This window comes from Rana temporaria, chromosome 6, assembly GCF_905171775.1.
Source record: "Rana temporaria chromosome 6, aRanTem1.1, whole genome shotgun sequence".
Classification (NCBI taxonomy): domain Eukaryota; kingdom Metazoa; phylum Chordata; class Amphibia; order Anura; family Ranidae; genus Rana; species Rana temporaria.
Window position 1 is genome coordinate 18,657,381 of NC_053494.1, and position 24,134 is coordinate 18,681,514.

General features: G+C 42.5%; 1 protein-coding gene across 3 annotated transcripts in view; it reads left to right on the top strand.

Moving 5' to 3' along the window:
- The window catches only part of LOC120943202 (NXPE family member 4-like), an 80,483-nt gene that overhangs the window by 50,545 nt on the left and 5,804 nt on the right, over positions 1–24,134 (top strand). Inside the window, exons 1-4 of one of the 3 annotated variants that reach the window (XM_040356373.1) lie at positions 8,382–8,579; positions 12,907–13,001; positions 17,936–18,663; positions 21,087–21,148. The exons of 1 other annotated variant lie outside the window; for it this stretch is intronic. In XM_040356373.1, the coding sequence (XP_040212307.1) occupies positions 12,918–13,001; positions 17,936–18,663; positions 21,087–21,148 (874 nt within the window). In that variant the 5' untranslated portion in view covers positions 8,382–8,579; positions 12,907–12,917. Of the gene's footprint in view, positions 1–8,381; positions 8,580–12,906; positions 13,002–17,935; positions 18,664–21,086; positions 21,149–24,134 lie in introns of those variants that run through there. One more of the 3 variants, XM_040356374.1, reaches the window with a different exon arrangement.

Here is a 24,134-nt window from a genome sequence, read left to right on the forward strand (position 1 = left end):
TATATATATATATATATATATTGTTGCTTTTGTTATGTTCATTTTTCAACAGTTTATTTTGTGTTCGTCGTGTCTGTGTCCGTGTGCTTTAGTTTGTCCTAGGTTTGTGTTAAATAAATTAATAGTATAAAATGTTGTTGCTTATTATGAAGTTAGATGTGTTGATGTTGATTTGTTCGATGTGAAGTTAGATGTGTTGAAAAACCTAAAAATCTATCTCAAAAAGAAATGAAACATTTCCAAAAAATAATATTTTTTATTATAAAAAAAAAATCAAAGTGATTGGCTCATGCGCTTTTGCAATTTTTCCAATTCACGCATTTCTCTCATTTGTTGCTCCTCCAGTTGCTTGTTTTGATTGGCTAAATAGCACATTTTCCTCTGGTTAGCAATAATTAATTCTTGCCTTTTCGTTATTGCTGCTTGTCTCTGCATAATCTCTTTTACAGCTGTTATGATATAAGAAAAAACAATTTGATTACAAAGACCGTTAACAAATACATAAAATATTTTTTTTGCTTATTAATCAATCATTATCATGTCTATACATTTGTTGTGTGTCTAACACATACAGGGAGTGCAGAATTATTAGGCAAATGAGTAATTGGACCACATCATGCTCTTTATGCATGTTGTCTCACTCCAAGCTGTATAGGCTCGAAAGCCTACTACCAATTAGGCATATTAGGTAATGTACATCTCTGTAATGAGAAGGTGTGTGGTCTAATGACATCAACACCCTATATAAGGTGTGCATAATTATTAGTCAACTTCCTTTCCTTTGGCAAAATGGTCTAAAAGAAGGACTTGAGAGACTCTGAAAAGTCCAAAATAGAGAGATATCTAGCAGAGGGATGCAGCACTCTTAAAATTGCAAATCTTCTGAAGCGTGATCATCGAAAAATCAAGCGTTTCATTCAAAATAGTCAACAGGGTCAAAAGAAGTGTGTGGAAAAAAAAAGGCGCAAAATAACTGACCATGAACTGAGAAAAGTCAAGCGTGCAGCTGCCAAGATGCCACTTGCCACCAGATTGGCCATATTTCAGAGCTGCAACATCACTGGGGTGCCCAAAAGCACAAGGTGTGCAATACCCAGAGACATGGCCAAGGTAAGAAAGGCTGAAAGACGACGACCACTGAACAAGACACACAAGCTGCAACGTCAAGACTGTGCCAATAAATATCTCAAGAAAGATTTTTCTAAGGTTTTATGGACTGCTGAAATGAGAGTGAGTCTTGATGGGCCAGATGGAAGAGCCCGTGGCTGGATTGGTAAAGTGCAGGGAGCTCCAGTCCGACTCAGACGCCAGCAAGGTGGTGGTGGAGTACTGGTTTGGGGTGGTATCATCAAAGATGAGCTTGTGGGGCCTTTTCGGATTGAGGATGGAGTCAAGCTGAACTCCCAGTCCTACTGCCAGATTATGGAAGAGACCTTCTTCAAGCAGTGGTACAGGAAAAAGTCACCATCCTTCAAGAAAAACATGATTTTCATGCAGGACAATGCTCCATCACACGTGTCAAAGTACTCCACAGCGTGGCTGGCAAGAAAGGGTATTAAATAAAAAAAAGTAATGACATGGCCTCCTTGTTCACCTGATCTGAACCCCATTGAGAACCTGTGGTCCATCATCAAATGTGGGATTTACAAGGAGGGAAAACAGTACAACTCTCTGAACAGTGTCTGGGAGGCTGTGGTTGCTGCTGCACGCAATGTTGATGGTGAACAGATCAAAACACTGACAGAATCCATGGATGTCAGGCTTTCGAGTGTCCTTGCAAATAAAGGTGGCTATATTGGTCACTGATTTGTTTTTGTTTTGTTTTTAAATGTCAGAAATGTGTATTTGTGAATGTTGAGATGTTATATTGGTTTCACTGTTACAAATAAATCATTGAAAAGGGTATCTATTTATTTTTTGGTTAAGTTGCCTAATAATTCTGCACAGTAATAGTAGTCACCTGCACACACAGATATCCCCCGAAAATAACTAACACTAAAAACAAACTAAAAACTACTTCCAAAAAAATTCAGCTTTGATATTAATGAGTTTTTGGGGTTCATTGAGAACATGGTTGTTGTTCAATAATAAAATGAATCCTCAAAAAATACAACTTGCCTAATAATTATGCACTACCTGTATACTTCTAGCATCAATACCATATTATGGTTCTACAATCTGACAGGTGCGCTTTATATGTTGTCCATTTTTATATCTACATTTTGTTGTTGAAATGTTATTAATCATTGTGCACATATTTACCTTCCTGAGCGAGGCTCACAGGAACGCTCTCTTCCTCCTGCTCTTCCGCTTGAGAAGTTGGGGTGGTGGGGGGGGGAATCTCCTCAGCTTGCTCCTCAGCAGGAGCTGGGGTTGGGGAGTGGGAGGGCCCTGGCTGCTCCTCTTCATCCATCTCCTCCTCTGCCGCATCCTCCTCTGCCGCATCCTCCTCCTCCTCCTCATCGGCCTGGCGCCTTCTGCGCTTGGCGCGGATAACTGGCATTGGAGCTCCTATAATAACACAATGTTCATATATTATAAAAATGTTTTCTAATGACGTATGCAAATTCTGTGTACTCTGCTGTATTGTATATGAATACAAATTGATTTATATAGACAGTTAACCAATGGGACAATGTTATATTAAAGGGTCTTGTGGGCACTACAGGGGACTGAGCGTGAGCTGGGATGCAACCATGTTAAAATGAGCTGTTTTTGTCTACTTTGTTTTGTTCAGACCATCTCATGTTAAAAAAAGGGCCTGATGGAGCACACGGGATTACTATAACAACCCCACTCCTAACACAGGAATTTAGTGGTAATCTATATATATAAAACTCAACGTGTGTGTGTGCATAAATGTATGTATGTATGTATGTATGTATGTATGTATGTTCCAGCATCACGTACAAACGGCTAAAGATATTTATATGAAACTTGGCACACAGGTTACTTATATGTCAGCCACAAACATAGGATAGGTGGTTTAAACCTTACCCACCCCCACTTGCCATGGTCGGGGTTTTTCTTTAAAGTCCCATGCAAAGCAATGGGAAAATTATGTTCCCACATAACTTCTGTGTTCCTGTCTGCTGCCCCATGTCTTTTTTCAACAGTACTATGAATACCTTGGCCGGTGGTGATATATGTTAGCACAACATGGCATCTTGGTTAACAACATCTGACCTTACATGAATTACATATGACCTTACATAACTGTCACCAAAGGAGCTGCGGTGGCTCCACGCGATTGCCACTGCACTGACAACTGATTCACCTCTGCAGCTAGGGGTTCGGATCCCGCTCTCGGCTACCTGTGAATTGAGTTTGGTGGTCTCAGCCCCGCCACTGGTGGGTGTGCTATGCGAGGTTGGGTTGGGAGGACCCCCTCACACCCGCCATTGCCAACCGGGGCATGGAGAAAGGTGGCAGATTGCCTCTGGGGGAGGCCTCCCAACTCCTGCAGGCCGGCTCCTCTCTCTTTCGAGTTCACGCACAAAATACACTTTTTTTAAAAAAAACATAACTGTCAACAATAACTTACCTGGATGATATTTAGCCCGAAGACGTCTGACATTACCCATTTGGCGCCTCTTGAGGTCAGACCACTTCTTAACAATGGCCTTGTGGTCATGTTGGCCGCCAAAGTCAGCGATTAGGGCGCTGACCACAGCCCTTTTCTGTGGCTGCCGCCGCAGGTCATCATATCCTGTTTCCAGGAACTTCTGCAAGATGAAGAACAAAGTATATTGTAATACTTCTGTTGACAGCCTTATGGATATATGACGTAAATGTATGCTATTCAACAATTGGAAGCATTCTCGCCTTATTAATCAATGACAGGGGTAACATGAAAGATTTTATATCCTGCCATTTCGGTCGCCACCTTTTTTGCATAAATATAGCAGCCATTATCATTTGCATAATTATGAATATATTATTAACAACACAGGATACACGTATAGGGGAGATATGCGTTGCTAACTCTTTTCCCTGTCAGGAGCCTAACGCCCCGGGGGGTCAGAGACGGGACCTTTTTCGGAGGACCACTGACGTATGTACCAGTCGCAGTTTTTTGTGATGTCACTCTTTAGGTGTGTGCACATTTTTCACTGCATCCGGGTGGAGTTTTTGGGTTGTGTTTTGCACGCCACAGGCTTTTCAACAGGAAAAATACAGCTGGAGGCAGAATGGTTGCAAAACACTACGTGTTTGTTACTTTACTCTGGGTTTCAAGACCAGTCCACCTCCAGCTGTTGCAAAACTACTACTCCCATCAGCCACGGTCTGTCAGTGCATGCTAAGAATTTTACTTTTGCTGCATTTAGGGTGCCACAGTTTAGAGACCCGTGCATAAAGGCCTGAAAAATGGGGGCCTGCAGAACTTACAATACTAGAAGTGCCAGCATTCCCAGGCATGCTGGAAGTTGTAGTTCTGCAACATCTAAAGGGCAATATGTATTCGAACGTCCTTGGGCCTTGAGGACACTGAAGTCAGGACGTTCGCATACGTCCTATGTCCAAAAAATTTTTAAATTCATTATGCTAAATAACAAGGAAAAGTGCCTAAATACACATTTGCCAACCAGGGTGTCTGCAGCTGTCCAGGCATGCTGGGACTTGTAGTTTTGTAAAAGCAGGAGACACATTTTTTGTGAAATACTAATATATGATCATATATACTAACTTTTAAACTAGACTAAAATGCTGGGCTGGGCTGGGACTTGTAGTTTTGTAAAAGCAGGAGACACATTTTTGGTTAAATACTAATATCTGATCATATATACTAACTTTTAAACTAGACTTAAATGCAGTTGAAGATGATGAAATAACAGTGGTCAAAATACTTACACAAATCAGCAACTTTTCCTCAGACTTAGTGAAATTGCTTCCAACCATGTTGCTGTGTGATTGCGCTGCGATCATAAGTTGGAAACTGGCAAGGCTCCAGGAAATGGTCGCGTGTTGTTCGCGTGTTGATTGCGCTGCTTGGACCGAGATGGGTCCATATGGCTTCGGCTGTATGGACCACAGTAACTCTTTTCCCTGTCAGGAGCCTAGGAGCCTAACGCCCCGGGGGGTCAGAGACGGGACCTTTTCGGAGGACCACTGACGTATGCAACCGTCGCAGTTTTTTGTGATGTCACTCTTTAGGTGTGTGCAAATTTTTCCTTGCACCGGGTGGAGTTTTTGGGTTGTGTTTTGCACGCCACAGGCTTTTCAACAGAAAATAACCAGCTGGAGGCAGAATGGTTGCAAAACACTACGGGTTTGTTACCTAACTCTGGGTTTCAAGACCAGTCCACCTCCAGCTGTTGCAAAACTACTACTCCCATCAGCCACGGTCTGTCAGTGCATGCTAAGAATTTTACTTTTGCTGCATCTAGGGTGCCACAGTTTAGAGACCCGTGCATAAAGGCCTGAAAAATGTGGGCCTGCAGAACTTACAATACTAGAAGTGCCAGCATTCCCAGGCATGCTGGAAGTTGTAGTTCTGCAACATCTAAAGGGCAATATGTATTCGAACGTCCTTGGGCCTTGAGGACACTGAAGTCAGGACGTTCGCATACGTCCTATGTCCAAAAAAATTTTAAATTCATTATGCTAAATAACAAGGAAAAGTGCCTAAATACACATTTGCCAACCAGGGTGTCTGCAGCTGTCCAGGCATGCTGGGACTTGTAGTTTTGTAAAAGCAGGAGACACATTTTTGGTTAAATACTAATATCTGATCATATATACTAACTTTTAAACTAGACTTAAATGCAGTTGAAGATGATGAAATAACAGTGGTCAAAATACTTACACAAATCAGCAACTTTTCCTCAGACTTTGAGAAATTGCTTCCCACCATGTTGCTGTAATATTGGGAAACTGGCAAGGCTCCAGGAAATGGTCGCGTGTTGTTCGCGCAATTGCGCATGCGCGATCGAAAAATCGCAATCGCAATATGTATTTTGGTTAAAATATCATACATATTCGATTTCAGAGTGCTGCTACAGCAGTTTTCGAAATATCTGCAATAAATTTCGCATTCGCATGTTGCGATATTTCGATAAAATATCAGGAATATTCTGAGCCAATCAGAGCGCTCCTCCAGCATATCTCGAAATTGCGCAATAAATATCGCATTCGCATGTTGCGATATTTCGATAAAATATCAGGAATATTCTGAGCCAATCAGAGCGCTCCTCCAGCATATCTCGAAATTGCGCAATAAATATCGCAATCGCATGTTGCGATATTTCGATAAAATATCACGAATATTCTGAGCCAATCAGAGCGCTCCTCCAGCATATCTCGAAATTGCGCAATAAATATCGCATTCGCATGTTGCGATATTTCGATAAAATATCACGAATATTCTGAGCCAATCAGAGCGCTCCTCCAGCATATCTCGAAATTGCGCAATAAATATCGCATTCGCATGTTGCGATATTTCGATAAAATATCACGAATATTCTAAGCCAATCAGAGCGCTCCTACCGCAGTTATTAAAAAATCGCAATTATTTTCGCATTCGCAATAGCGAAAAATCGCATTCAATTAATTTCGATAAAATATCACGAATATTCGAATTTAGCGAATATATCTCGAATATTCGAATATATATTCGAGATATATCGCGAAATCGAATATGGCATATTCTGCTCAACACTAGTCAGAAGGTGTCCCAGATCATTTCTGAGTATGTTCATTTCTGCCTTGATCGAATTTTCCAGCCTCATCAACATCTCGTTCATTTCTCCCTTTGTTGGCATTTGGGCGCCCGACCTTTGTTCCTCCGTTCTACTGGTTTCTTGTTCGCTTTTTGTTGTTAAATCATCATTAGATTTATCTACTCCTGCCCCTGCCCTTATCTTTCTGTTGTGTGCTCGGTTCCGAGTTCTTTGGGCTTCCCTCCTGAGTCATGTACTGTTTGATAGTACTGGCTGCTGTACTTTTTTTTTTTTTTTTGGGGTCGTACCCTTCGTAGTTTTACTTGTAGATTTACTCATTTTTTTGTATGTTGGTTACTCTTATTCGCTTCCCCAGATTCTAATTCAGCTATTTAGCTATTGGGCATTTTTATCAACGGGTGCGTTTATAGTTACCTTAGTTCCCCCTGTACCCCCCAATATATCCCAATGCTCTCAATCAGAGGTTGAATCCTATAGGTATGTGTGCAGCAGCTGGCTGGATGGGTTAGCAGATATTTCTTACCCCAATAAATCCGCCTTCCGCGACGATGCTTTATTCAGGCCTCCGTAGTCAGACCCTCAATAACAACCCGTGCATAGCATACTAGCTCATTATGTATTACTTACCTTCGATCAGAGCCCCCGCAGCAGTCCTCGTTTTCCCTTTCGGCCACCGACATGTCGTCCCGGAGTTACTTCCGGGTATCGCGGCTCCGGCACTGTGATTGGCCGGAGCTGCAATGATGTCACTCGCGCATGCGCGCGGAAGCCGCCGGTAATGGAGACTGTAGCAACAGCAAATAGATGCCATTGCTTCAGTTTGTCCCAGTGCGCATGTGCCGATGACTTTGGCACATGCAGGCACAAGGGGATATCTCCTAAACCGTGCAGGTTTAGGAGACATCCTGGGTAGATACAGGTAAGCCTTAATATAGGCTTACCTGTAGCATAAAGTTATAAAAAAGGGTTTACAACCATTTTAACAAGCGTTTTGAATAAAGAGAAACTTTTTGTTTTTTAAAATCCTGACTTTGTTTGCGCGTGTTGTCTTGCAAAATACGCTGAATTCAAGCTAATGGGGGGTGGGCAGTACCGCATTTGGACAGAGGTGCAGGGGTGCCAGTGACACTCGGAACGGTTCGGAGCCGCTCAAAAATACTCAGAAATACTCAGAAACACTCACTAATACTCCGTTCCCAAGTGTTTCCGAACCTTTCCAAAAGTTTCCGAGGCTCTCCGGCGCCCACCCCCCCCACCTCTGGCCACATGCGGTATTGCATGCCATAGAAGTCAATGTGGAACAAATTATCTTAGTTTCCATTGACTTCTATGGGAAAACTTGCTTCGATATTTGAGTACTTTGGATTACAAGCATTCTCCTGGAACGGATTATGCTCGTAATCCACTGTACAATGTTTGAGGGTTTTCTAGCATAAAAATACATGTAAATACTTGTAAACAGATAAGTGTCAGATAAGTGTCAGAATAGGCTTGGTCCTTTGACAGCAATGGGCTGAAGCTATAATGATGCTACAGGCTTGAGGACAGAAATAGATGAGGATATGATTTATTTTCTTTTGTAGAGTTACAATAGACTTGCAGGTTGGGTGTGGGCAGGACAACCAACCATGCGGTTCTTGACATATGGGTCTCAGAATATATGTCTACGTGTATATATAGTGCACACCTGCATACCGAAAACTTTGTATGCTACGCTTTACTAAGCAGCTGTAGTAAGAGCTCTGGGAAGGACTCCTGAAATGTTACTCCATATCTACTCCATCTACAGCTAGATACTCTACAGCTAGTCTATCTTATTCCTGAACTGCACTGCACGGGTTTCGGTCATTACCTTTTCAGCTATTTGTACTATATAGCATCTTTCAACATATACACAAGGTAAGCATGTTTTGCCTTACTGGCTCAATTTCTGTCAAGTACTTCACAAAGACTTCCTACAGGTCTTCTGTATGTTCTGAATCTCCCTGTTCAAGAGCTGCTGCTACCGATTGTGTGACAAGGTCATCTGGTGCCCAGGGCAAAGGTGTAGAATGGCGCCCCCTCTAGGGCGACTAGACATCCCCCGTCCTTGGGGACAGTCCCTGGATTGAGGACACTGTCCCCGGACGAAGTCTGTCCCCAGTTTTGTCCCCAGATTGTATTTGAACAGGGGCGGGGGCAATTTCAAAGACAATCAGTGCAGAATAAAAAAAAAAAAAATCTTAATTCTGAATGAGAAAAAAAAAATATTTCATTGTCTGTGCCCCTTTCTGATGATCATGTGCTGGTCGGAGCGGAGGGAATATTTCTTCAGTTTCAGGCGCATGTTCTTTTGTCTTGGCTCAAGTCCCGGCCAGCCGCCTGCCTATCTCCTTGCCTTCCCTGGCGAAATGATCTTCCTCCGCTCCCCACCCAGTAGTAGTCGGGGCCCGGAGAGTAATGACGCGTACACACGACCGTACAAACAACGTGATTCTTGTCAAGCCTGCCTTGAATACACACGATCGTGAAAAAATAAATGCTCAAGCAAAGTGCGGTGACGCACAACGGCACTATAAAGGGGAAGTTCCATTCGGATGGCGCCACCCTTGGGGCTGCTTTTGCTGATTTTGTGTTAGTAAAAGTTTGGTGAGAGACGATTCGCGCTTTTCAGTCTTCGTGCCTTTCAGTCTGTTACAGCGTGACGAATGTGCTATCTCCATTACGAACGCTAGTTTTACCACAACGAGCGCTCCCGTCTCATAACTTGCTTCTGAGCAAGCGCAATTTTTTCCCGTGGTTAAAGCCTACACACGACCGTTTTTCACGACGCGGAAAAATTGAAAAAATTTAAATAATAGAGCATGTTCTAAATTATCCAGAGTGAAATAGTGGGTGGGCTAAAAAAAAAATAGTGCCGATGGTTATGGCACACCACAGTGAACTGAGGAGCTTAACCACTTGGGACCAAGCCTCTTTTTCAGACTCAGTGTTTACAAGTTAAAACATTTTTTTTTGCTAGAAAATTACTTAGAACCCCCAAACATTAGAAAAAAATGTATATCACCCTAGAGAATAAAATGGTGGTCATTGCAATACAATTGCACTTTTTTTGGAAGCCACATTTTTTTTCATATTGTGAAAGATAATGTTACGCCGAGTAAATTGATACGCAACATGTCACGCTTCAAAATATGCACCCGCTCGTGGAATGGCGCCAAAATTTTACCCTTAGAAATCTCCATAGGCGACGTTTAAAAAATTCTACAGGTTGCATGTTTTGTGTTTCAGAGAAGGTCTAGAGATAGAATTATTGCTCTCACTCTAACGATCGCGGCGATACCTCACATGTGTGGTTTGAACACCGTTTTCATATGCGAGTGCTGTTCACGTATGCGTTCGCTTCTGCACACGAGCTTGTCAGGACGGGGCGCTTTAAAAATAAAAATAAAAAATCATATTTATTTTACTTATTTTGACACAAAAAATGTGGGTTGCTTTTATTCTTATTACAAGGAATGTAAACATCCCTTGTAATAGAAAAAAAGCATGACAGGTCCTCTTAAATATGAGCTCTGGGGGTCAAAAAGACCTCACATCTCATATTTACACTAAAATACAATAAAAAAAAAATGTTGTCATTTGATGGGCTTGTGTTGATGGCATCAGTTTGAGATTTTTCCGAGATCATTCCAATGCATTTGACCTCCTACTAATCTGCATTTTAGGGAATACAAAACCTGACTGAAGAAAACAAAAGCCCAAAGACACAGACATACTGCCTACATGAATACACGATGGGTTATTTTATTTACAATAATCATAACAATCACATATCATGTCAATAGATAAAAGGGTGGCATCCATAGCAGCATAAGCAACAGTGACAACCTTTCAATGTTCATCATCATCAGTTAGAGAAGTTACAAAATTAAAGAGGAATTCTGTTGTTTGTTTATTTTATTTGAACATTTCTTTATTATCTCTTCTCATTTTCCTTCATCTTTCTTTTCCTGTTCATCGATTTTCTTTCTCTTTTCTTTCCCTTTTCCTTTAATTTCCATAAATTTTTCCTCATCTTTCCTTAGCCTCTCCTTTCCTTCCCCTCTATTTATCTTCTCCACTCCGCTTTTCTTCTCCCCCTACTCTCCTCTCCCATCCTTTTTAAATCTCTTCCCCTTTCATGCCCTTCCCTTTTCCTTTCCTTCTCATTTCTTCTCCCCTACTCTCCTTTTTCATCCTCTAAACTCTCCTCCTCTTCCCCGCCTTTCTCTTTTCCTTTCCTCTCCTGTCCTATCCTCTCCTTCTCATTTTTTCTCCTCTCTTTTCTCCTCCCCTACTCTCCTCTCCTCATTTATTTTTCTCTACTGTCATTCTAATTTCTTCTCCTCTTTTCTCCTCCCCTACTCTCCTTTCCTCTCTATTCCTCTGCTCTCACTCTCATTTCTTCTGCTCTCCTCTTCTTATTTCTTCTCCTCTCCTGTCCTTCTAAGTTCTACTCCTCTTTTCTCCTCCGCTTCTCTCCCCTCCTTTCCTTTCCTCTCCCATCCTATCCTCTCCCTCTCATTTCTTCTCTTCCCCCTTCCTCATTTTTCTCCTCTCCTGTCCCTATCAGCTCTCCTCCTTTCTCCTCCCCTACGCTCCTCTCCTTTGCTTTCCGTTCCTCTTCCATCCTTTCCTCTCCCTCTCATTTCTTCTCTTCCCCCTCCTCTACTTATTTCTTCTCATCCCCTTCCCTCCTCTTTTCTTCCCTTTCCTTCTCATTTCTCCTCCCCTACTCTCCTTTCCTCTCCTCTCCCTCTTATTTCTTCTGCTCTCCTCTTCTTATTTCTTCTCCTCTCCTGTCCTTCTCAGTTTTTCTACTCTTTTCTCCTCCCCTACTCTCCTTTCCTTTCCTCTCCCATCCTATACTCTCCCTCTTATTTCTTCTCTTCCCCTCTCCTCTTCTTATTTATTCTCCTCTCCTGTCCCTCTCAGTTCTTATCCTCCTTTCTCCTCCCCTACTCTCCTCTCCCTCCTTTCCCTCCTTTCTGTTCCTCTCCCATCCTTTCCTCTCCCTCTCATTTCTTCTCTTCCCCCCTCCTCTTTTTATTTCTTCTCCTCTCCTGTCCCTCTCAACTCTCCTCCTTTCTCCTCCCCTACGCTCCTCTCCTTTGCTTTCCGTTCCTCGTCCATTCTTTCCTCTCCCTCTCATTTCTTCTCTTCCCCCTCCTCTACTTATTTCTTCTCATCCCCCTTCCCTCCTCTTTTCTTCCCTTTCCTTCTCATTTCTCCTCCCCTACTCTCCTTTCATCTCCTCTCCTATCCCTCTTATTTCTTCTGCTCCCCTCTTCTTATCTCTTCTCCTCTCCTGTCCTTCTCAGTTTTTCTACTCTTTTCTCCTCCCCTACTCTCCTTTCCTTTCCTCTCCCATCCTATCCTCTCCCTCTTATTTTTTCTCTTCCCCTCTCCTCTTCTTATTTATTCCCCTCTCCTGTCCCTCTCAGTTCTTATCCTCCTTTCTCCTCCCCTACTCTCCTCTCCCTCCTTTCTGTTCCTCTCCCATCCTTTCCTCTCCCTCTCATTTCTTCTCTTCCCCCCTCCTCTTTTTATTTATTCTCCTCTCCTGTCCCTCTCAGTTCTTCTCCTCCTTACTCCTACCCTACTCTCCCTTTCCATCCTTTCAAATCTCATCCCCTTCCCTCCTCTTTTCTTCCTTTTCCTTCTCATTTCTCCTCCTCTACTCTCCTTTCCTCTCCTCTCCCTCTCATTTCTTCTGCTCTCCTCTTCTTATTTCTTATCCTATCCTGTCCTTCTCAGTTTTTCTACTCTTTTCTCCTCTCCTACTCTCCTTTCCTTTCCTCTCCCATCCTATCCTCTCCCTCTTATTTCTTCTCTTCCCCTTCCTTTTCTTATTTCTTCTCCTCTCCTGTCCCTCTCAGTTCTTCTCCTCCTTTCTCCCACCCTACTCTCCTTTTTCATCCTTTCAAATCTCATCCCCTTCCCTCCTTTTTTCTTTCCTTTCCTTCTTATTTATTCTCCATTACTCTCCTTTCCCAACCCCCCAACTCTCCTCTCCTTCCCCATCCTTCGCTTTTCCTTTCTTCTCCTGTCCTCCTCTTCCTTCTCATTTCTTCTCCTCTTTTCTCCTCCCCCACTCTCCTCTTCCATCCTCCCACTTCTTCTACCTATACCTCACTTTTCCCTTCCTCCCCTCCTATTTTCCCTTCTCTGCCCATGAATAACCTTCTTTCTCTTCTCTTGGTAGACAAGGCACCAATGGCTATAAACAGACCGAAACTCGCAGTTCTACTAATCACACTATTTCTTCTGGGCTTCGGATGGCACAGGACCCAATTTCAGGTGAACTTTCTTCTATATGGATGATTATTAGGGATGAGCCGAACCCCCCCCCCCCCCCTCGTTCGGTTCACACCAGAACCTTCGAACGGACCGAACGTTCGCGCAAACTTTTAGAACCCCATCGAAGTCTATGGGACTCAAACGTTCGAATTCAAAAGTGCTAATTTTAAAGGCTAATATGCAAGTTATTGTCGTAAAATGTCTTTGAGAACCCGGGTCTTGCCCCAGGGAACATGTATCAATGGAAAAAAAACGTTTTAAAAACTGTCATTTTTTTTTCTGGAGCAGCGGTTTTAATGATGCTTAAAGTGAAAAAAATTAATTGAAAAATTCCTTTAAATATCGTACCTGCTGGGTGTCTAAAGTATGCCTGTGAAGTGGCACATGTTTAGAACTGTCCCTGCACAAAATGACATTACTATAAGAAAAAAGTCATTTAAAACTGCTTGCGGCTTTAATGTAATGTCTGGTCCCTGCAGTATGGATGGAAATCATTGAGAAAAATAGCATGGGTTTCCCCCCACTCCCCCCAGGTCATTACCAGCCCCTTTGGCCCTATATACTTTGAACAGCAGTATACAAGCAAGACAGGGACTGTAGGTCACCCTGGCTTTGGCCAATTATGGCTCTCCATTTTTTGCTCGCTGTGATTGGCCAAGCATGCTGGTCATAGTGCATGCTTGGCCAATCATCTGCCAGCAATGCACTGCTATGCCGCAGTGAATTATGGGCTGAGACACGCCACTCGAATTTGGTGCGAACGGCCCAAAACGTTCGTAATTCGACGAACGATCGAACATACGATGTTCAAATCGAACGTGAGTTTGACTCGAATACGAAGCTCATCCCTAATGATTATAATGCTTATCTACAGTACAGTGCCTTGAAAATGTATTCATGCCCCTGGAAATTTTCCACATTATGTTATGTTACAACCAAAAATGTAAATGTATTTTGTTGGGATTTTATGTGATAGACCTACACAAAGTGGCACATAATTGTGTAGTGGAAGGAAAATGATAAATGGTTTTCAAAATGTTTACAAATAAATATGTGAAAAGTGTGGGGTACATTTTTATTCAGCCCCCTTTACTCTGATACCCCTAAATAAAATCTAGTGGAACCAATTGCCTTCAGAAGTCACCTAATTAGTAAATAGAGTCCATCTGTGTCTTATTTATTCTCAGCATAATAACAGCTGTTCTGTGAAGAACTCAGAGGTTTGTTAGAGAGCCTTAGTGAACAAACAGCATCATGAAGGCAAAGGAACACACCAGACAGTTCAGGGGAAAAGTTGTGGAGAAGGTTTAAGCAGGGTTAAGTTATAAAAAAATCTCCCAAGCTTTGAAAATCTCATGGAGCATCCGAAAATGGAAAGAGTATGGCACAACTGCAAACCTACCAAGACATGGCCGTCCACCTAAACTGACAGGCCCGGCAAGGAGAGTAATAATCAGAGAAGCAGCCAAGAGGCCCATGGTAACTCTGGAGGAGCTGCAGAGATCCACAGCTCAGGTGGGAGAATATGTCCACAGGACAACTATTAGTCGTGCTCTCCACAAATCTGCCCTTTATGGAAGAGTGACAAGAAGAAAGCCATTGTTGAAAGAAAGCCATAAGAAGTCACATTTGCAGTTTGCGAGAAGCCATGTGGGGGACACAGCAAACATGGAAGAAGATGCTCTGGTCAGATGAGCAAAACACTGAGGGGGTTATTTACTAAAGGCAAATTCACTTTGTACTACAAGTGCAAAGTGCACTGGAAATTGCACTGAAAGTACACTTGGAAGTGCAGTCGCTGTAGATCTGAGGGGTTCATGCAAGGAAAATAAAAAATAGCATTTTAGCTGGCACGTGATTGAATCATAAAATCAGCAGAGCTTCCCCTCATTTCAGATCTACCCCTCAGATTTACAGCGACTGCACTTCCAAGTGTACTTTCAGTGCAATTTCAAGTGCATTTTGCACTTGTAGTTTGCACTTGTAGTGCAAAGTGGATATGCCTTTCGTAAATAACCCCCTATGTGTGGCAGAAAACTAACACTGCACATCACCCTGAACACACCATCCCCACCGTGAAACATGGTGGTGGCAGCATCATGTTGTAGGGATACTTTACTTCAGCAGGGACATGGAAGCTGGACAACGACCCTAAACATACAGCCAGAGCTACAATGGAATGGTTTAGATCATATTCATGTGTTAGAATGGCCCAGTCAAAGTCCAGACATAAATCCAATTGAGAATCTGTGGCAAGACATGAAAATTGCTGTTCACAGACGCTCTCCATCCAATCTGACAGAGCTTGACCTATTTTGCCAAGAAGAATGGGCAATTCTTTAACAAGGGGGCCCCCAGATCCCGCCCCCGCCTCCTATGTGAATGGGTATCGGGTACCGCTACACATTCACCAAATGTCAAAAAAGTTTAAATCACAGATTTCAATTCATCTTCAATCACAGCGCAGACGACCCGAAAAAAAAAAATGTGAAAAACCCGCCCCCCTCTGACATCATGTTCTCGGGTCATCGTGGCTGTGATTGAAGATGAATGGACATCGTAGGACACTTTTATTTTATTATAATATAGAAATTGTCCAAATGTACCCTGTAACAGAATGACCCGTGACAAACAGAGACTTTGGAAGGATGAGGGGTACTCCTGTACCGGCGTCACCAAGGAGTCTTATGTCTAGGGTCACCTTATGTCCGATAGGGCCATAGGGTGACTGAGAAATTATATCCTAAATTACAGGACAGGGGACATTACTGATAGCTCATATTGCAGGAGATATTGCAAAGTGTTGGTTTATTCTATGACTCATCTCTCTGTGTAGACTGTTGACATGCTAATTGAGTCTGGTCCAGGATCTCTCATTATGTATGCTAAATACTGTTTTGTGTGTGGAATGGAACTTGTCAAGCTGTATACGGAGACAAAGGGTTCTTGGGCTATGCCAAGTGATGAATGGGGTCACTAGGGGTACTTCTCACGTGGACCTCGCTTCTCAATGCCTGGGACCAGGCGGAGACTGCGGACATATGAAGAGTCTAACATTAAAGCAGTTCCCAGACTTAGAGATGAGCCTTCTCTTTGTGCAGTAATAAAATGTAGACTTCCTCTGAAATGTGTCTTGTCTCATGCTTTGAATATTAAAAATTAATACTGTTTTTGATTTGTGGTGCTCAGATGCAGTGTACGGTAGTTACGCTTTGATTATCTACACAAACTTTGCACTAACAAATAGACATGTGCATTAGTTTTCGTCCGAATACATTTTCGTCAGAATTTCATGTATTTTCGTTATCGATTTAACAAACGGAAACCGAAAGATCCGACATAAACAAATGCTTTACTTTCGTTTTCGTCAGGTTCGAATGTGCCTAACCTTAACTCTATTAGTCCAAGATTATTTTACATAGAGAGAAAAGTTTCGACATTATAGAGAGAAAAGATTTGACATAATAGAGAGAAAAGATTTGACATTATAGAGAGAAAAGATTCGACATTATAGAGAGAAAAGATTTGACATTATAGAGAGAAAAGATTAGACATAGAGAGAAAAGATTCGACATTATAGAGAGAAAAGATTCGACATTATAGAGAGAAAAGATTTGACAATATAGAGAGAAAAGATTCGACATAGAGAGAAAAGATTAGACATTATAGAGAGAAAAGATTCAACACTATAGAGAGAAAAGATTCAACATTATAGAGAGAAAAGATTTGACATTATAGAGAGAAAAGATTCGACATTATAGAGAGAAAAGATTCGACATTATAGAGAGAAAAGATTTGACAATATAGAGAGAAAAGATTCGACATAGAGAGAAAAGATTAGACATTATAGAGAGAAAAGATTCGACATTATAGAGAGAAAAGATTCGACATAGAGAGAAAAGATTCAACATTATAGAGAGAAAAGATTCGACATTATAGAGAGAAAAGATTTGACAATATAGAGAGAAAAGATTCGACATAGAGAGAAAAGATTAGACATTATAGAGAGAAAAGATTCAACACTATAGAGAGAAAAGATTCAACATTATAGAGAGAAAAGATTTGACATTATAGAGAGAAAAGATTTGACATTATAGAGAGAAAAGATTCGACATTATAGAGAGAAAAGATTTGACAATATAGAGAGAAAAGATTCGACATAGGGAGAAAAGATTCGACATTATAGAGAGAAAAGATTCGACATTATAGAGAGAAAAGATTCGACATTATAGAGAAAAGATCGCTGCTGGAATTGGGTGGAAGAAGTAAAATAAAAATAATGATGATGATGAATGTTATTGGCTGATTGTAACCAAAGAGGAGGAGCAGTAAAATAGCTAGAACTAACTTGACATTTCAACATGAACGACGGAGATTCGACAAAGCATCGAAAAACGTTGAATCTGTCATTGAAGATGTCTGTTGATAGTTCTAAGAAGATTCGACGGAGCAGCTAAACTGTACGACGCTGCAATCATACATTTCCGGTCAAATGCTCGGCCCATAGGCTATAGAAAAATTCTATTGTTGGTTGACTAGTGATAATAATTAATAGATATAATTATTGCTAGTCATACAACATTAGAATTCTACTATAGCTTGTAGACGGAACATTTGACCGGAAAAGTATGATTGCAGCGTCGTACAGTTTCGCTGCTCCGTCGAATCTTCTTTGAACATTCGACAGACAGTCAGACACCAAAAGCCTTCAATGACAGATTCAACCTTAATTCGTTCGGATTTTCGGACGAATGCAATTTCCAACGAAAAACAAAATAAATAAAAACGAATTTTGGGAGTAACTAAATAAATGTATTTTTCGGTAGAAAACGAAAATCCGAGACGAAATATTTCAGTGTGCACATGTCTACTAACAAACTTATGATGAACATTTTTTGCAAAAGTAATTTTATCATTTAACCAATATGTTGCAGGATTCTCTGAAAAAGTTGCTCCAAAGTTGCCAAAGGCCAGAAGAAAAAGATGAAACCTCACCTCCCCCAATCCCATCCCTCCAAAGAACAGAACTCCAAGTTAACATAGATAACATGTTTGAGAAAATACAAAGACTGATCCCTGAAGCCCCATTCACATATTTCAACAGAACCACCAGTGGGAAAAATAGTAAGGCCTTCATAGTGAACCCCAAGCAACAATACTGTGTGGGAGAAGACTTGGTGGTACAGCTTGATATGTACGATTATTTAGGTAACAGGAAGACCTACGGCGGAGACTTCATAAGACCAAGATTATTCTCTCCAGAGCTTGGAGCCGCTGTGTCTGGCAGGGTGGAAGACTTCAACAATGGCTCTTATCATATCCATTTTCCATTGTACTGGGAGGGAAAATGCAAAGCCTCCATTTTGTTGTTCTACCCTAGCGAAGGGGTTGCAGCTCTTTGGAGATCCAGGCACAGCAGTCTGGGCGTTATTGGATTCTTTGGAAAGTTTGAAAAATTTGGCAAGGAAGCTACAACTCCATGTGGCTTTAAGCTTGAAGAGAAAGACGGCAAGGAGATTTGTGAGTACGTAGATCCAGTCTATGAAGAGGCCTTCTACTGCTACAAAGTGCCCAACTTCACCTGTGAAAGTCTGAATCAAATGAGATGTTTCGATCCTTACGCTTCATATCTTACTCCCGGAGAAAGAGAAATTTTTCAGAGGTATAATGTTCTCTTAGAAGTGCAGTCTGCTTTAAGAATAGGTAATGTTCATGACTCAGGCTTCGTACACACGACCGAGAAACTCGACGGGCGAAACACATCGTTTTCCTCGTCGAGTTCCTTGTCAGGCTATCGAGGAACTCGACAAGCCAATTTTCTCCATTCCCGTCAAGGTAATAGAGAACATGCTCTCTTTTTGACTCGTCGAGTTTCTCGACAGTTTCCTCGACGAAAATGTACACACGACCGGTTTCCTCGGCAAAAAAATGTCTCCCAGCAAGTTTCTTGCTGGTTTTTGCCGAGAAACTCGGTCGTGTATACGAGGCCTGAAGGCTCTTCAAACATCACATAATAAGAATATCACTAAATTGATGTCCTGACAAACCTTTTTCCTTTTATAGTCTTAAAAGAGAAGTATGGCAACAGTTCTTTTGGCTATACTTCTCAAGTGGGTCACAGGATTGCACTTAGTTTTGCGCTCTTGTAACCCAGACTTTCTGCATTAACTGAAGCATGAAGAAGAATTCAGGGGTCTATTTAGGCCCAGGTTGCCACCATTACGAGTACCTGTCACTACCCGTGTTTACTGTCACATAAAGAAATGCAGCAGGTAGAGCATTGGACTCCTTTTTTAATGTGTACCTGTCTATTCATAGCTGATTTGTTGAAAAAATCCCACGTACTGAACTCAGTAGCTTAAAGTGGATGTAAAGCCACTCTCATCCTTTCTAAACTACTGCCATAGTGCTGATCTATAAGGATATAGACGCCTCCTGCATGTATCCTTACCTGTCAAATGTCTCCCCTCTGTCTGTTATAAGAACTGAAAAACTGCAGATTCTGTGGGTGGGTCTGTTGTCTGGAGCTCTGTGGGTGGAGTCGTGATGTCACACTACACTCCCCTTGTCAACATTCTGCTACGATCATCAACATCCAGTCAAAATCCAGAAAAGTAACCACATGACTTTAGAAAAGGAGTTGGGGTGGGAATTAAAAAAAGAATGCCTCTGCCATTCCCCTCGGATGGAGCGCCTCTGGGTGAAATGGAGTGAGGATGTGCCTGGATTGGAGAGGGAGGATTGGGATGACTGTCTTGGTGAGAGCGCACAGGCGCTGATCTCTTCCAGGGATAGGTTGATTCAGGTCAAGTACTTGCACAGAACCTACTTTACACCAGAGAGGCTACATGCTATTTATCCTGATAGGTCGCCGCTTTGCGCCAGGTGCGGTGGGGCGGTGGGCACATTCCTGCACATGTTCTGGAGTTGCCCTAGGGTGGCTCAGTTCTGGACCGGAGTGGTTGAGCTCATTAACTATCGGCTTCACCTAGACTTGCCGGTCTCCCCTACTCTTCTGCTCCTCAGTATTCATGATGATGACCAGAGGCCCAGGTATACCAAAATACTTTTATGTTTCCTTTTCTTCTATGCTAGGAGGGAAATTGTTCTGAAATGGAAGTCCCGGCCCCCCCCCCCCCCTCTGTGGGTTCGTGGGAAAGAGCTATTAGCTCAGCTTTACCTATGTATAAAATGACTTATATGAATCGGAAATGCTCTGAGAAATATGATAGGGTCTGGCAGCCCTGGACTGCTTGAAGAACATATTTGTGCCCTTTGGATTCTCCCCCCCCCCCCTTTTTTTGTGTGTTTTTTTCCTTTTTTTTTTTTTTTTCTCCCCTTTTCTTTTTTTTCCTTTTTGATGCACTTATATAAAGATGTGTATGTCTTATGCCGCGTACACACCATCACTTTATGTGATGAAAAAAAATGTCGTTTTTAAAAACGTCACTTTAATTGACTGTGTGTGGGGGAAAACGTCGTTTTATGTCTTCTAAAAAACGACCAAAAAAAATTGAAGCATGCTTCAATTTTATGTGTCGTTTTTCAAAAGTGCACTTTTTACTTCACAGAAATTGACCGTGTGTAGCAAAAAACGTTGTTTTCTAAGACGTTTTTTCATCCACGCATGCCCAGAAGCTACTTATGAAGCGAGCTTCAATGGTAAAACGTGGTGAACGTAACCTCACTTTGCAAGATCATTGTGAGAAAACGATGGTGTGTAGGCAACTTCGTCTTTGAAAATTGAAGTTTCAAAAACGTCATTTTTTACTTCACAGAAAGTGTCGTTTTTTTTCATCACATAAAGTGATGGTGTGTACGCGGCATTAGATGCTGTTGCCAGACTCCCTACATGTGACTGTTTTGACCTCTATGATCTGAACATTATTTTGTACTGCCTGTCTTTCTCTGTAACTTTTATAATTTTTTTCAATAAAAGAACATTCTGTTCATGTTAAAAAAAAAAAAAAAAAAGAATGCCTGTCTCCAGGCCTAGTGCATGAGATATGTAAATAACCTGTCACTCTCTACTATCATCCACCATCGTGAAATATTTTTACTGTTACATTTTTTTTTTTTTCTAAGGTCAAATATTGCTGTTGAAATCCCTGAAACATTTTCACCTATAGTAGTAACCGGATGTAACAGTAAGCTGCTTAATTTCCTTTTGCTTTCTTTATTTATTATGCTGTCCAGAATATTTTTGCTGTGATGGAGATGTTATGAAGGATCGATTAAGATTATCAAATCAATTTATTGACTAAAGGAAAAATATTTTTTTGCTCCCTGCGAGCTAAAGCTTTTGTTCTGGGTTAGTGACTCCAAATGTACTGATTCAAGTAGTGACGGTGCGCCCATAAGGGGTGCATGGGGGTCGCCCCCTCTCTCCTGGCACTGTTATATCACCACAGATAGATTAATGCATTGCCGGTGTCCGGCCCCTTTTCGGGCGATGGGCATCTCAATTACAGCGGTAGGGGTGTTTTTTGGAAGCACCTGATTAGAGCCATAGGCTCTAATAGGCGCCCAAAAAGGTGAACAGTGGGCGCCATGCTGTGCGTTCGCTGTTCACTCAGCGTTGTGTTAGCAAAGCGAAGGAATTTGCTTTGCTAACACTGAACTGCCTCGTAGCCAATCAGGTTGCCGGGTCTGTTACCTGTCACCTAATTGGCTGAAACGTCAGGCGCTGTAATTGGACACCTGAGAGCAGGGCCGTCCTAATAGCATCATGGGCCCCTGGGCAAAGAAATGCTCTGGGGCCCCTACAATGATGATAGTGCAGGTAAACAGACATCAAGTAGGTAGGAGGCAGATTGCCTCCCCTGTGTATCTATAACTCTAAGTGCCATCATGAGGCCCCCAATTTCGGGGCAGCGTGGGCTCAAGAATCAGCTGCTTTGGGGAAAGTGCAGGGGGCCCCCCATGCAACTGGGGCCCCTGGGTAGTGCCCAGGTGTGCCCTCTCATTAAGATAGCCCTGCCTGAGAGAGGACGGAAGAAGACGTGGAGGACGTGCAGGACACCGCTGCTGACAGGTAAGTGATTTGATGGGACACAGTAGCAGCAATTGATGGGCACACTGGCAACATTTGATGGGGCACAGTAGCGGCAATTGATGGGCACTCTGGCAACATATGATGGGGCACAATAGCGGCAATTGATTGGCACACTGGCAACATTTGATGGGGCACAGTAGCAGCAATTGATGGGCACACTGACAGCAATTGATGGGCACAGTAGCGGCAATTGATGGGCACAGTAGCGGCAATTGATGGGCACACTGGCAGCAATTGATGGGTACAGTATCTACGTTTGATGGCACAGTGGCGGCAATTTATGGGTACATTGGCTGCGTTTGATGGGCTCAGTGGCTGCGTGTGATGGCACAGTGGCAGCATTTGATGGCACAGTGGCTGCGTTTGATGGGCACAGTGGCTGCGTTTGATGGGCACAGTGGCTGCGTTTGATGGGCACAGTGGCTGTGCTTGATGGGCACAGTGGTGGGAATTGATGGGCACAGTAGCTGCGTTTGATGGCACAGTAGCTGCGTCTGATAGGCACAGTGGTTGCAATTGATGGGCGCAGTAGCTGTGTTTGATAGGCACAGTGGCTGCAATTGATGTTTTTTTTTTTCAGTTTGTTTGCGCCCCCCCCCCCCCCCCCCCCCGAAAAAAAAAAACATTTTGAGCACCAGCCGCCACTGGACTCAAGTAGTGCTTATAAAAGCTATAAAAGCTATGAGAATGACACAGATATACATTTCTCCAGAAGTCTGCTGCTTCAGTGTTTTTAGATGTTTTTATCAGATGTTACTATGGTATACGGAATTCCAAGCATTTCATAACTGTCAAAGGCTTTTATTGACAATAACATTACATTTATGCAAAGAGTCAATATTTGCAGTGTTCACCATTCTTTTACAAGACATCTGCAATTCGCCCTGGCACGTCAGTGCGAGAGGCGCCGAGACTTCCCAAAGATTCACGAGTGTACTGCGCTCGGTATATGCCGGCGCGGTATTCAAACTTGTGACGGGAAAGCGGGTATCGGCGTATATCGCGCACCCACGATTTTGCCCTGATTTTCAGGGCAAAATAGTGCGTGGTATACGCCGATAAATACAGTAAGTTCATCAAGGATCAGTCCAAACAAGGTGCCATTATGGCTGTTGTTGGTGGCTATATATAAAACCAGTGTGGATGATATCAGATGCTCAGGGCAGCTCACACAGTCGGCTCCTTCCGGCACCGAGCAGCTGCTGACACCTGGCTACATGACACCATCTCTCGTCCCTGGCATGACTGACCAGCTTTAAAAAGTTCCACACCAGCCTCCCGGACTTCTACATTGCATTATTTAATGTAAGTGCTGGATACATTTGTTTGCATACATTAAATACAGATCACTCAGAGGCGCTTTTTTCCTTTTGTTTTCCACTTGAAGTTAGCAGACTGGTAGCATGGTTTAACCACTTTACTACTGGCAGCCGTCAATTGACGGCGGCACGTTAGTAATCTAGTTCTGGGAGGACTTCATATGATGTCCTCGCCTTGCCGAGCCACTAGGGGGCAAAAATGATTAAAATTTCATTTGGGTAAAGTGTTGCATGACCGCGCAATTGTCATTCAAATTGTGACAGCGCTAAAAGCTGAAAAATGGCTTGGGCAGGAAGGGGGTGAAGGTGCCCGGTATTGAGGTGGTTAATGACAGTCCAAGTAAAATACAGGTAATAGTCCAATAATTCGGTCCAAAGTCATACACAGGGAAATCCAAACTAGTAAAGCAGGGCAGACAGACAAGGAGCACGATCAGCAACAACACCGGTATCATTTACTATCACAAGCAAAGGACGGAGTGTTTGACCAGACCATACCAATCACCCAGCATAGCTAGGTCCTACATCTGGTTCTACAATTAAGACATTGTATGGATTACTTACTGTACCATATATACTCGAGTATAAGCTGAGTTTTTCAGCCCTGTTTTTAGGGCTGAAAATACCCCCCTCGGCTTATACTCGAGTCGGTGTACCTTGGGCATCCATTTTTTTAAAACTCGCGGCTTCCTCCTGGTCCCGTCCGTTCTGTGATAGGCGTTTGATACTGTGTTCAGTGTTCCACCTATCACGGACGTT